Source organism: Arvicola amphibius, chromosome 10 (assembly GCF_903992535.2).
Source record: "Arvicola amphibius chromosome 10, mArvAmp1.2, whole genome shotgun sequence".
NCBI lineage: Eukaryota > Metazoa > Chordata > Mammalia > Rodentia > Cricetidae > Arvicola > Arvicola amphibius.
In genome coordinates, this window is record NC_052056.1 from 64,335,284 (window position 1) to 64,350,147 (window position 14,864).

Sequence of the window (14,864 nt, forward strand, 5' to 3'; positions counted from 1 at the left end):
ACAAGCTACAGTATTCAGAAATGAACCAGATCCTTCTGCTAGCATGAGTCAATCATAACAGACATCAGAGCATTTTCTTTAAATGGTTATTTCGGCTGATTTACATTGGGTAGTGGAAAGGCAGTATTCTTTCTGCTCAATTACACAACCGTGGCAGTAGCTGAGTATGCTTTTAAAACTGAGCGAAGGCAAGTAAGCAGGCAAGAGGAAAAATATTGGCTTAGGTCAAATGATAATGACCTAGAAGGAAAGATGAAATGGTACTGGGACCTATGAAAAAGCAAGAGGACCGAGAGAGAAATGAGGCCAAGAGGTCTCAGTCCTGCTCTCATGCTTTCTTCTCCAGTATTCTGATTGCACTTTACTTTTTCCTTTTCAAAAGATTTATTTCTTTTTGTTTTATGTGTATGTGTGAGTGCCTGCATATTTGTGTGCACGTCACTTGTGTGTCTGGTGTCTACAGAGGCCAGAATGAGGTGTTGGATCCCCTGGAGCTCGAGTTACAGGCAGGTGTGCGCTGCTTGCTGTGAGTCCTGGGAACTGAACCTGGGCCTTTGCAAGAGGAATCAGAGCCACCTCTCCAGTCCCCACTTTTCTTCTTTGGACCTAGGTACCTAAACTCAGTGCTATCCTTTTTCTTTAAAACTTGTTAAAACCGATCTCCTTTGTTAAGTCTACACAGACGAACGTGACATGCTACCGCATTTGGAGTTCAAACAACTTAACAAATTTGTGACAGTCACACACTGCCCTGACTAATGGAGAGAAAACTGCCTTGCTGTGAACAGAAGAATTCTCCAGAATAAACAGGGTGGGGAAGTAAGTGATGGTGGTGACTGACCACAGAGAACTTTGCTTTCATGCCATTTAGGTTCCATGTTCAGAATAAAGTGACCCTCGTGGGGTGGTGCTTAGTCCCACATCTTTCAGGATCTCATCTATGATAGCAGCAGGCACCGGAGAAGACTAAAAATACAAAGCAATCAACAGAAACTAAATCTCAGACTCTCCTGATAATTTCCCTTTCTAGATACAGCAGAATAAAAACATTCCAGGTAACTTAGGTTCTATTAGTTATATCCTACCTGCTTTTTAATTCACATTTTATGAGAGCATGAAGAAATTCTTAAGACTAGCCTATAAATTAGGATGGTGTTTGAGTAACTGAAAGTGTCTTTATGGACTTTGGCGGTTTTGATAAAGTTCTAACCATGGGTTTGCAAATGAAGTCTTTGGTAATTCTTTTGTTGCTTTCTTTTTTGTCATCATAATTTAAAAACGAACAAGTATATCTGTTTTCTGTCATTAAATAATATTAACCACAATGAACAAAGTTCTCATAGTAAACATGACTCACGTTGCTGAATTCTGGTAATTCAGAGACAAAACCCCTTGTATCTGTCTGTAGTCTCTATGGCCAAGTATTAGCGTCACAAGTGAATGTCACGCAGCCTAAGATACAAAGGTTGTATCTTTGTGCCTTTCTAATTATCAAGAGAAAGCACAGGATGGCGGATAAGAGGAGAGTGGGAACGTGAAGGAACACAAAGAGGAGTCCGAGTAGCATTGTATACGCTCAAGAGAAACAAACTCTAAGTTTCCAGTAACAATTGCTTGCTGTCTGGGAGATGCTCAGGCATCAAACAATAAAGAACAGTCAACAGAGGCAAGAGGCCGAGCACGCTGCTGCTCTCCTGCTCTCTAATCCCTCTGAGCTCGGGTACAAAGGCCAGCTGTTGCCACCTCGTAGGATGCAGGCAGTCAGCAGAGCAGATTAACTGGGGGCAGGGAGACAGGATATTGCAAAATTCTAAATTAACACTGACTTTGATTTTACTGCTTTTAACATGAAGGCCATTCAACTATACATTACAATAAGCCTGCACAATAACAGTCAGAGTTCATTACTGTTTTATATTTCATGTATTTTTCTTTATTTTATGTTTATATTGGTTAATGTGAAGGAACGCACAGAAATTTGGTAGAGAACATTTTAACACTCTCAATCCTGCTCAACAAAAACCATAAAGCTAGAATGACAGCCAGTTAAAGTCGAAAGGGTTGGTGTATCTCATAGCTCAGGAACACAGCCTCACTGAAGAGCTCTTAGCTTGGGGCCTGGGGCTGCGGTTCAGATGGGAAGAGTCTGATGAGCATGGGAGAAGCCCTGGTGTTTTGGGCCTGGAATACTTAATCACATACTCAGAAGGTAGGAGCAAAGAGCAAGTCAAGTATGAAGTTCAAACTCATTCTAGATACAGAGTGAGGCTGAGACTAGCATATGGGGAATATCTAGGTTTTGGCAACTCTGATTAAAGTGGGATCTGGCAGTCTTGAGACAGGTTACAGCCATATAAAGAAGATGCATTCCTTCAGTTCACCTGTTGACTTCATAAGCATGCTGGTGTTTCTTTAACCAGATGTTTTCAAAGAGTGAAGTCTTAGTCCCAAAGCTTCTTACAAGGCAGGAAGGATGGAAGACATGCCACTAGGTACACATCCCAATACAAAAGGGTAAATATATGTGTGTATACTTTCCAAAGCTGGGAATTTTTCCTTCTAATAAATTAAAAAACTGGGATCAGATACTACGTATTTCTAAGTCTCCATTTTTTAATCTGTAAGATGACAAAAATAGCTACAGCTACTTCAAAAGGCTGCAGTGGAGACCCCAGCGAGAACTTATGGAAAGCAGTTTTCTGGCTCAAGACAAGTGAGCAAGTATCAGTTCACACACATGAACAACTTAATATGTTGACAGAGTGCTAGGAAAAAAACAACAAAAATGGGAAAAGAATTATTTCTCAGAGTAAGCTGTCTAAATGATTGCAAATGTCCCTTTAATTCCTGGCTGACTCTGATGACACAAGGAATGAAAAGAATAACTTGGAGCCTGGTAGTGACAGTGCACGCCCTTAATCCCAGCACTGGGAAGCAGAGGCAGTGGATCTCTGAGTTTGAGGACAGTCCAACCTACAGAGTGAGTTCCAGGACAGCCAGGGCTGCACAGAGAAATCAGTGTCTCAAAAAGAAAAAAACAAACACCATCATCAAGAAACAAAACAAAACCCACCAAAACAACAAACAAGCAAACAATAAGTTGGGTTTTAGTGGACAGTAGTTAAGTAAAAGAATTTCACTATGGGGAGCTGGAGAGATGGCTCAGAGGTTAAGAGCACTGGCTGCTCTTCCAGAGGTCCTGGTTCAATTCCCAGCAACCACATGGTGGCTCACAACCATCTGTAATGAGATATGGCGCCCTATTCTGGCCAGCAGGTGTACATGTAGCAGGCGGAACACTGTGCACTTAATAAATAAATAATTTTAAAAAGAGAATTTCACTATGTACTGATGAAACTTATCCATTATTACTATTGCCCAGATATTCAGTTTCCAAGGTATGGAAAACAAGACAACAAATCTCAGACTGCAAGTACCCTTATTTCCAATGGTGACAATTACTGAAAATCTGATAGGTAATCCAAACATCCATCCTCACAGTTGGTACCACATTTAGACACTGTTGAACTTCCTCACAGTGGGCTGTTCACACACAGTGGGAGGTACTGTGAATAAGAATTGAGGTAGGAAGATGAGCTGTGTATCTCACTCAATGGTCCATGAGGTACTCAGTCTTTTGATATCTCCACAGATCACATCTATGAGTCTCATTTTCTGTATTTTCATGTGACACTGATCTTCTATTAGCTAAAAACATAAACTTTTTTTCCTGTTTCATCAAAAAACAAAGTAAGCCACCCAGCTCACAGAAAGCTGCAACAACACTATAAACAGCTTATCCCTCCAGAAACACTACTGTCACCAGGCTGCATCACATCTGAATGTTATTGCAAACGAGTTGGAAGCAAGAATATTCTCTTAAATGATCACAACCAACCAATGAAACCTTAGATTAGAAACAAACCAACACTGGTATAGCACTTCCAAGAAACACCAGCCTGACTTCTGAGTGCCCTGCTGATGCCCTTGGAACAGATTTGGTATTTTAGGTCCTCTAGTTGCTCTCCATGTGAACTACATCTTTTGTATTGCCTTGTCTTTGATGAATTTGAGCACTGCAGGCCTGTAGAGGATGCTCTACCCTGGTTTGCCTGTAGAGGATGCTCTACCCTGGTTTGTCTGTAGAAGACGCTCTACCCTGGTTTGTCTGTAGAGGACGCTCTACCCTGGTTTGTCTGTAGAGGACGCTCTACCCTGGGTTTGTCTGTAGAGGACGCTCTACCCTGGTTTGTCTGTAGAGGACTCTCTACCCTGGGTTTGTCTGTAGAGGATGCTCTACCCTGGGTTTGTCTGTAGAGGATGTTCTACCCTGGGTTTGTCTGTAGAGGACGCTCTACCCTGGGTTTGTCTGTAGAGGACTCTTCTGGGTTTATGTGTTGTACTCTCACACTAAAGTTATATATCTTTAAGAAGAATGGTCTCTTCTCAGTGCATTCCATAAGATGGTATAGGATTTTGGTTTGATCATATGATTCAGATGGTAACTGCTTAGGTTCTATGACAGTTACCTTTCACTTTAAAAATTCATAGGTATTTTCTTTGAATACAATTTTTTAACAGGTATTTTCTGTTGAGATTTTTTTTTGGGTAAGATAAACCATTCTATTCTTCACCACAGCTTATGAGCACCACCCCCCCCCCAGCCTCCCAGTCCCGTGTTTCATTCAATAAGCTACAATCTGCCACTGTCTCAGTATCCTGAAGTCTAGCCAGCTGTGTCAGGTGACACAGGCATATCACACTTCAGACACATCCTTCCTTCTTATTCTAAGTGTTCCAAGCTGTCTTGTCCTTCCCATGCTCCAGCTATAGAAACCACTCTGCGTCCAAAGAGTCTTGACATCTCTAACAAACCTTCTCACACAAGAAGTGGGCTTTCTTCCCATGTCTTCGTTCTTCCTAACTATGTTTCATTGCTTTACTTTGGTGGAGAATGATAACAAATCCTAGGAGAATAATGTACTACCTACCAATAAACAATCAGTTGATGAATATCCAAAGTGATGAAAAATTGAAAGACAGGTAAATTTATGACTGGTGAGACATGAATGCTACCAACATTTTACTAAATCTTATGTGACAGCACTTTTTACAATTTTGAACTTACCTAAATCTCTCAATTGCCCCATACTGGTGTAGGAGGTCCTTCTGTTTGTGTGTTGCTTTCATTGGTAAATGAATAAAGAAACTGCCTTGACCTAGTTGATAGGGCGGAACTTAGGCAGGCGGAGAAGACAGAACTGTATGCTGGGAGGAAGAAAGCAGAGTCAGGGGGAAGACGTGGATCCTCTGCCTCAGATGGATGCTGGTTAGAATCTCTGGTAAGCCACGTGGCGATACACAGATTAATGGAGATGGGTTAAACTAATATGTAAGAGTTAGTCAATAAGAAGTTAGAGCTAATGGCCAAGCAGTGTTTTAATTAATACAGTTTCTGTGTGGTTATTTTGGGTGTAAGCTAGCTGGGCGGCCGGGCCAAACAAGGGGCCCTGCTCCTTGTAACACCATACTATATCCTAAATGCATCTGCAATATTAGATACCCTGTTCCCTACAATACAGCCGTGACTAACAAACCTAGAGGGTAGCCTGGTTGGAAGCACCTATGACTGAATTCCCAGGCCTTGGACTGAAGAGCCACAGTAAGGAAAAGGCACTTTCAGAACTCTTCAAACTCCAGGCAGTCAAGGCTCATCTCCCTTAGTGTGACTGATGAAGCTGAGTCATGGGTGAAACCCCTGCTTTTAAGAACATTATTTGGAACATTAACATCATAACTCTGTTTGCACAAATGTCACAAATCATTTCAAGGGGTCATATGATTGTTTTCTTAGGAAAACTACCAGAACAGGGAACTTGGCTTGGCATAGCACATATCTGAGTTACTAGCATACTTTGTTTAAATAATCAAATTACAACCAGCGAGTAATAGTAACTGTATAGAATAACTCTATTCTAGGTCATGAAAAAGCACATCATATTTCTGTCACTTTAAAATGCAGAAGCTGGAAAATTTCAGCAAAGTAATTCAGTCTAATAGTTATGTCCTGAGGGACACAGGAATTGTACACACCGTGACAATGGCAAGCCTTTGCCTGTAACAGTACAAACAGTATGGAATCATGAGAGGGTTTTCTAAATACTCGTATTTTACCAGTAAAGAAGGGTTCTGAGGACTCCTTTGTACAATACAACAGTCAAACAGGCCAGGCCTGCACACAGGGCTTCTGCCGAGCACAAACTTAACTACACTGCCACAGAGGCATGAAACAGGCAAACATGACAGAAATGGAAATAAATACAATGAGATATATTTAAAAAATAAAATAAAAAAGAATAAAGCAAGAGTAGCAAGAGAAAGCAATGGAAGCTCAGATAGCCAGAAAGAGAAAATAAGATGAGGTGGGGCAGACGAGAAAAGGAGAGCAGCGTGGAGGCAGGGGCACAGAACCAGGGACCCCTTGCCTGCTTCTTCTGGACATTTTCATGACTGACTGCAAACTACAAACTCAGTTTACAGACTGTACCCAAACTTGAAAAGCTTCTTCCTATTCAGTGTGTGCTTTCTTTCATGCCAGAAAGCACACGGATCTAAGTACACTCTGAAAGGAAAAGCAGTTTCATTGGCTCAAAGGGACACTTATAACTAGAAGACTCTGATGGGGCGCTGACTAACAATGGTGATGCCTCTGTGGTCGCCTCGGGCTCGCAAAGATCCAAGCAAGTCTCCATGCTAGGAACTCACCAGCATTTAAAAACCAAACGTGTTCCAAACAAGTAAGGTTGGGGTGGGATGACAGGTGCAAAAGTCCAGCTGGAGGTAGTGGGGTGCTGACAGACTGGTCCCATGATGCAGACCTGTGGAGTAACGTGACGTAGGGTGCAGGACTACCAGCAGGACGAAGCCTGTTCTGGCTTCGGGGGAGAGGACTCAGGAGATGGGGGAGAGAGAACATTGGAAAGATGAGATGGGGAGTTCCTGGACACAAGGTCAGAGCATGGGCTGGTGACAGAACTCCATGAGGAAGAGTAGCCTCTAACAGGATGCCCCAGCCTGCAAGGCAAGAAGCACATCGACACAAAGTGAGGGACTGTGGTGGTGACCTGGTATAGGACGGCCAAGAGTCCAAGTGGGATGAAAAGACCATTTTTGTAATGAAGGGGGCAGCAAAAAGCTTGGCTATACATTAAGATCAAAATAAGTAACTATGCTAAGGAGTCTAGAGACTGGGTTCTCACTGTCAGAAGGAGTTACAAGCACAGGAAAGAGCAAAGCTAATATCAAACTTGACAGAATTGGATACAAGTTGGAAGTACCAGCACTCAGTCTTTGGTTAACAGACACAGTTAGGAGTGGATATGTGAGCAGCACACACACACACAAACACACACACCATACACGCACGCACATATGCCCTTTTTATTGAGAAGGCCTAGGAACTCATATGTCACTAACAGCAAGCATATCTAGTTCTCAGAACTTGATTTCTAAATACCATTCTTTTAAAAGAAGAAAGAAAGAATGAGTCTGGACCATTGTGTCATACGGTAGGGCAACACTGAATAAGAGATGAATGAGTCTAAGTACATTCAGACTTTGGGAGTTGCTAAGAGAAAAACCTTTATTCCTAGGAAACACACATTCAAGTATTTAGAAGTGATAAGATTTTAGGTCAATGTCGTATTTCAACCCTTCAGAAGAAAACAAGTTCTTCCTAGGTAGCTGTAACTTTCCTTTAAGCTTGAGATTAAATGGGCGCAGAGACAAGGGTATGCGGAAGGGATCCAGGAAGTTGGGATGGGAGGAAGTACTTACTGAGATCTTCAGCCAGCTGAACCCGTTTGCCCGTAAGCAATTTAATCTTCTTCTCACCGTCTTCAGCAAAATCTTCTAGGACCTCTTTAACGTTTTTCTCTAGTCGCCTCACTGTTCAAAGTTAAAAACAAAATCCAGAAGAACAGTTTTCATGAATGTACAGAATGAAAGATTTCCACGTGCAATGAAAATGATGTATCACCATGTTAGCTCTACACTTGAATTCACATTTCTCATTTTCTAGTACATTCATCAAAAAATCTAACCCATATTCTGAGGACCACATGTTTTTAAGCCAACATGTAACAGACACACAGCACACAGATTCCAAATACACAAAGCAAGTTCAGTACGCCACTCTCTTTACCATAATTTTTATCTAATGGAAGTAGACATATAGCATCTCTTATCCCTATCATTTTCTAATTGTAATTTTTTAACTAATATTCTAAAGCAGAGTACGATTCTGAGGTTTTTCTGATCAGTCAGTTTTTTTAGGAGTTACCTTACCTTCAGTGTTTGTAAGCTGCTGCCTTAATGTATTGGCAGTGATAGCCAGCATGCGCTGTATTCGCCAAAACAGGACCACATCATTGCATTCCAGCTGAAGTAGTAAACAGTTAAGATCAGACGCAAATTTAAAAATAAAACCTTTATTGAACACATAGAACTTATTTCCTAAGCTTTAGTAAATATACCAGCGCTTATCTAATAATGCATACATGTTTCCTTTGAGCCGAAATAAACCAGAAAAGCACTCAGCAGCTTCAATTTAATAACAACACAGATTAGCAGAGCTTTTCAAGGGCTATATTAAAGCATTTTTGTCTGTAAGAAAATGCTTGAAAAGCATCAGTCTGCTGCCACCTAGGGGCTCCTTTAAAAGGTGTGCGAGCTATCCATTACAAGAACTTGGTTCTTCTAGAAAAAGAAGATTCCAGTGATGTGAGAAAACTGTGACACACAAAAGTGCATAATGAAGAAGTCTTGCTACAGGTCCTCACCACACATGTGGTCTTGCTACAGGTCCCCACCACACATGTGGCTGGCTATGCTCTACACACATCCTCTCCTTATAGAAAACTCTGCGGTACACACGACTGCCCCCCCTTTCCTTGGCCCCTGATGATACACATGGAAGTCAAGTTATTCCTAAATTAGTGAATCTCTGAAAAGATAAAAGGTTGTTCTTTACAAGTTACACATGCTTTTCTCCCAGAAGCTCAGGGGCTTAAAGTTAATAGTAAAGCTGAAGTTTGATTTTCACCATCTTTCAACAACTGTTGCTAAAAATGACTTCTTTTGCTTTGTGAAACCTCACCTCAGAATCTACAAAATGCCTCTGGTAGTAATAAAAACCTCTTCTACAAAGGTTACAATGATTTAGAGCTGTTTTTAAGAAATGTCTTCTGTAAACTTGATGCCAAGTATCCTTAATCTGAAACGAGACAAGGAAAAGTGAAGCGTTACGACGGCCGTGGCTGAGCACTGAGAACTCGCGCACACAACTGACTTTCCGAAGTTCACGGAAGCAACAGCAATGCTCGCATTGTGCCGCCTTTTTAAACGACTTCCGTCCCTGTTCAGTCAGTTATCAGACTTACTCGTTTTCAGACTCCCACATCTACCAATCAGCCACACACTCACTGTAGAGTAGGCTGGTAAGGGATGATCTCTGCATAGCTAGCAGTGGGGAAACCAAGGCAAGAGTTTGAAAGCCTGGTCTATGGACAGCATTAGGATCTGGAAGCTGGTCTCAGACTATGGCCACCAATACCAACAGTCAGAAAGCAATCCTTTTTATTGTCACACTGTCACACAATAGTATCCCACCACTGTGGTACTATAGTTTCTCGGCGTGTTTAATGTTCATCACATCTAATAACAATAATGCTAGCAGTTGGACAGATGAAGAAAGTGGGACCTGAGTTACCAATCACTAAAGGGAGCAGTACCAGTCATACAGTGGAACGAGCTGAGAGCTGTCTATAGAAATGGCCATATTTACATAAGTTAGCTGTACTCCAAAAATATAAAACAGCACTGACACAAGGTCTAGATGCCCTTTACCCCTTCTGTAGGAATTGCCATAATGATCCAAGTACAATTTTCTAAATCTTAATTTCTCTAGTTACCCTTTAAAAAGTGAAGTAAAATAAAAAATGCTACTCTTTATATAATCAAAATGACTATAATTATCCCAGTAAATATGTACATGGTCAAGCAGAATTCAGCCTAGATCTTATGAAGTTCCTTGGAGGAAGGGATACTGTACTGTAAGCAGCGCACAGTAAATATGCACATGGTCAAGTAGATTTCAGCCTAGATCTTATGAAGCTCCTTAGAGGAAGGGATACTGTACTATAAGCCATACTGATTTAGAAAGCAGATCCCACTCCTTTTCTTTTTCTAAACAGTCCCTCTTAGTCTGGGCTATCTCAGCCTCACTTTGTAGCTGAGGATGACCTTGAACTCCTGTTTCCACATTCCAAGAACTGTATCCATCACCTTAGCTGACTTTCAATGGTAGTCCCCCCACTCCAGGAGCTGAGGGTCGAACCCAGGGCCTTGTGCTTGCTATGCGAGCAATCTACCACTGAGCTAAGTACCCAACTGTACAGTATTTCTTACCAAGCTTGGATCTACTTCAACTCCCCGAGATTCCAGATTCTTCCGAACGGTGGTAATCTCATCACTTGCAAGATAAGCTGGGTGCTCCTCATTACACTTCAGCATCTTCTCCAGTTCATTCTTGGTTTCATTGTGAACACTCTGTAACAAGTTAAAGAAGGCTGTTTAGACAGTGCAAGCTTGGCACTTGTGAAAATCAGGGCCAGAAGAGGGGCAGGTGTTCTGGGCACAGAACTCTGGAAGAGTAGCAGGCACTCTTAACCGCTAAGCCCTGGGTTTCTCATCTTTAACAAAGTCTGGTGTTTCTGTTCTTGCTAAATCTGGCCACTCACAAAGGCAGGAGGAACTATACAGCTATCTAAACTAACAAGGGGACACCTTCTGCCCCTCTAAGTATGCTCCCCACTCTATCTTCTAGGTCAGAACACATGAGCAGTTTTCAACTGAAGTGGAAGGACAGAAGGATTAGGGGAGGAGAACTCAAGTTCCTTTTATAAAGGAAAAAGCAAAACTGATACACAAACACCTCCCAGGTGATTGTGGTGTCCTTTCTCTTAAATCTAAATCGTCAGTCTGAATCTTACATATGCTACCCTGGTCTTGGAATGGGGTGAAGGCTCATTTAGGGAAGGCTTCCAGATTCCTCTTATAGGAGTACAGATCCTTTGCAATGACCATAAAATGCATTTGTTACTGCTCTTAAATGGATTCTGGAGAAAAACAACGTGTGAGCAGGAGCTCTGGTTAGTTTATTTACCAGTAGCTGCTGAGGCTAGTACTGTGGTCACTGATTGCTTTGGAGGCTTTCAGCACTATACTGAGTTTAGCTGCCATATACCAGCCGTTTCTAATCAATGTCTCTTCCTGTGTCTGAGTCAGACCTCTGATGGACAGTCCCACAAGTCTTTTAGACAGGCCTTTTCTCAGCCCATCTGTGTGGCAGTGAGAACACATGCGCTGCTCACTTAGGTGCAAATCACTTAACCTAGGGAGCTTATAAATCAAGGAGGGTGGGGCATTGGAAAAGAAACAGGATACTGATCATGTATGTCATTAACTTTATTCAAAATGCAAATAAAAACAAGGAAATAAGGTTATGCTCTTTGGGAGTATTTTTATTCTCTTTACCTCTGAATTTCCCCATGTTTTAGCATCCCTTTTGCTAATTAAGTAAATTCAGTGAACACAGGAAGCAACAGCAAGTGGACTAGATACCACCTACTTTTCATTCATTTATCTATTTTGATTCTATATTCTATTTATGCTCTTCCCTTTAAGAACTGAACTGAAGGATGAGACTGATGTTCACAGAAAAGAAGCTAGAAGAATTCGAAGGACCTGGGTGGTGGTGGCACACACCTTTAATCCAGCACTTGAGAGGCAGAAGCAGGGTGATCTTTGTGAGTTCAAGACCATCCTGGGCTACAGTGTGAGTTCCAGGGCAGCCAAAGCTATACAGAAAAACTCTGTCTCAAACAACAACAACAACAACAATGACAACAACAACAACAACAAAGAGTTCAAAGGAATGAAAAGGGGTTGGTATGGGAGTGACATACACTTTTCTGCAATTTACCCATTTTTAAAGATGTTTATATTTAACTTTGACATTTTGTTCTGAAGTGCTCCTTCAATATTTACTAAAGGATTGATATGGAATTCCCTTCTGTATGCCGTGAATACCACTGGTTAATTAAGAAACTGTCTTAAGTCTGTGATAGGGTAGAGGAGAGCTATGTGAGGGGAAAACTAAACTGAATGCTGGGAGAAAGGAGGTGGAGTTGAGAGACGCCATGTAGCTGTTGTTGAGAATAGATACCCTGGAACCTTGCCGGTAAGCTACAGCCACATGGTGATACACTGATTAATAGAATGGGTTAAATTAAGATGTAAGGATTAGTCAATAAAAAGCTAGAGCTAATGGGCCAAACAGTAATTTAATTAATACAGTTTCTGTGTGGTTATTTTGGGGCTGAGCAGCCAGGAACAAACAAGCGGCCCCTTACTACAAAGGATGAGTTCTATCATACTTTCCATCTGAATTTTCATATTTACTTTGTCTGCATTTTAACAAAAGTTACTACAAAAAGGTAAAATACTTTGAATGAACTTCCAACAGTAAAACTCAGAGATAATAAACTATATATACAGAAAGTCTGTATTCTTCCTAAGCACAATTGCCACATATCCTTTGATTCTGTCTCATGTCTTTTGCTTACAACTACTCTTTATTTAAAGAAATTTTATTTATTTTACTTTATGTATGGTTGTTTTGCCTGCACATATGTACGTGCACCACGTGTATGTCTGGTGCCCACAAAGGCTAGAAGAGGACGTCAGATCCTCTGGAACTAGAGTTCCAGGTTGGTGGTAAGCTGTCCTGTGAGTGTTGGGAACTGACCAAAGCCATGTCTTCCATAAGAGCAGCAAGTGCTCTTAACCACAAAACCATCTTTCTAGCCCAACTACTCTCCTTTGAAACTCAGTCAGAGAACTGAAATGAACAAAGTAGTCAACCACAAAGGAACCACATTTTATTTATTTTTGTAATCTTTTAATAAAACAGTTCATTATATTTTAGATAGGTTTATGTAACTAAAATTCTAAAGAATCTTCTAGAGCCATGAGAAGAAGGTATATGCATATAAACATGTGCATGCATGTGTGCGCACATTCACACATATATACACATGTATGTTTGAGTGTAGACCTGGTATATGCATGTGTGATGTATGTGCACATTTGTGGTTGCTGGCACCTGTGGGCACATAAAGAGGTCAGAGGAGGACATCAGGTGCCCTGGCTGCCACTCTTCACCTTATTCCCTCACACAGGCTTTCCCAGTGAACCTGGAACTAGGCAGGCAGCCAGTGTCCCCAGAGGCTCCTCCTGTTTCCACCCCTAGAGCACTGTGCTCAGGCAGCCATGCTGGGCTTTTTTGGGTACCAGGATCTGGACTCAAGTTCCATGCCTCCATAGCAAGAACCTACTGAGGCATCTTTAGTCCCAAGACTGTATTAATGCTTGAACTGAAATGAGCAAAACGAAGGCAGATGTGGTGGCACATGCCTATAACCTCAGCAAGTAAGAGGCTGAGGAGAATTTCTGTGAGTTCAAGCCCAGCCTGGGCTACAGAAAACCAAAACTTTATTTCATTTCATTCCAACATAAGAACAGAGATATCTTTGTTCCTACCTGTTCTTGGGTCCGATTCTTCCAGTACAACCACCTCTTTTTCCAGTCTGGGCCTATCATGTTTTCAATAGCATTTTCAGCTAGAGGAAAGATAAAAATTAATTAAGTAGGAATTTTTACCACTTACCAAGGCTATAAATTATAGCTAACAATGCTCATGAATTTTTAATTATTTCTAAATGCTGTATTAATTTGAAATTAATTAAAATTCAGGAACATATTATTGGTATGGCAAAAGTAGAAAAATTATGTATGTGCTTAAAATATATGAAAAGTATAATTGTTTACAGAATTTCTATGTGTAAGGAATAAATGTAAGCATCTTGGGTCCAAACTAATTATTCTCTTTATTAGCCACAAAGCAACTCACACATAAAAAAAATATTTATCTGTATTCAGGACAAAGACTTTGAAGTGTTAACTGTATTGAAAATTACTTTATTCTGTATGTGTATATAGGGCACATTTGTGAGTTTGGAAGTGCATGTGCCACAGTGCATGAGCGGAGGCCAGAGGACGACTTGCAGGCGTCTTCTCTGTCTCCTCCGTGGGCTCTGGGGACCCAACCCAGGTTCTCAGGCTTTCATGGCAATTGCTTTACCCACCAAATTATCTCCCTGGCCCAGTGGTGATTCTATTTTCCAATGCTTACAACTCAAGAGCTCATGTCCCTACTTACTATCCTTGAGACGGGCTTGAAGGGCCTCCTCCATAAAGTAAATGGCTGCATCCCACTGCTGCTTATCTGATATGGACCGGTCTTCCAAAGCATTGTGCTGAATGACCCTCTGAAACAGAGCAGAAAAGGCTAATTTAATGTATGTTCCTACATGTCAGTAATTTTATTTGAGCTGGTAACTTAGTAAATATTGAACATAACAAATAAACACATAACAGCAAGTTATTCCCACAGCAGTGCAGGAGCTCCTTTCAATGGCCAAACCTGCCAGTTTCCTATCTGAAAAATAAAGTGGAGTCTTGTGTGGCTGAAGCTAAAGAGCTGACTGAGGGGACGCTCAAGGGAAGCAAACAGCACATCTGACTATAAATCATAAGAAGTAGAACCATAATATTCAGAGGGTCACTTCCCTTCTGTATTTATTTACTCCCATATGAATTATGAAGAAATATTTTAAAACAGGACAGAAGAAAGAAATCATTAACCACTTTCTTGTTGTTAACAGAAATACAGCGGCAGAGCA

At 41.2% G+C, this 14,864-nt stretch overlaps 1 protein-coding gene across 4 annotated transcripts in view; it reads right to left on the reverse strand.

The window, feature by feature from the left end:
* The window catches only part of Opa1 (OPA1 mitochondrial dynamin like GTPase), an 80,425-nt gene that overhangs the window by 16,735 nt on the left and 48,826 nt on the right, over positions 1–14,864 (reverse strand). For all 4 annotated transcript variants that reach the window (XM_038344679.2, XM_038344683.2, XM_038344680.2 and 1 more), the window contains 6 exons: positions 14,342–14,450; positions 13,663–13,742; positions 10,468–10,608; positions 9,158–9,274; positions 8,347–8,440; positions 7,837–7,947 (listed from right to left, as the gene is read on the reverse strand). In XM_038344679.2, the coding sequence (XP_038200607.1) occupies positions 7,837–7,947; positions 8,347–8,440; positions 9,158–9,274; positions 10,468–10,608; positions 13,663–13,742; positions 14,342–14,450 (652 nt within the window). The remainder of the gene's footprint in view (positions 1–7,836; positions 7,948–8,346; positions 8,441–9,157; positions 9,275–10,467; positions 10,609–13,662; positions 13,743–14,341; positions 14,451–14,864) is intronic.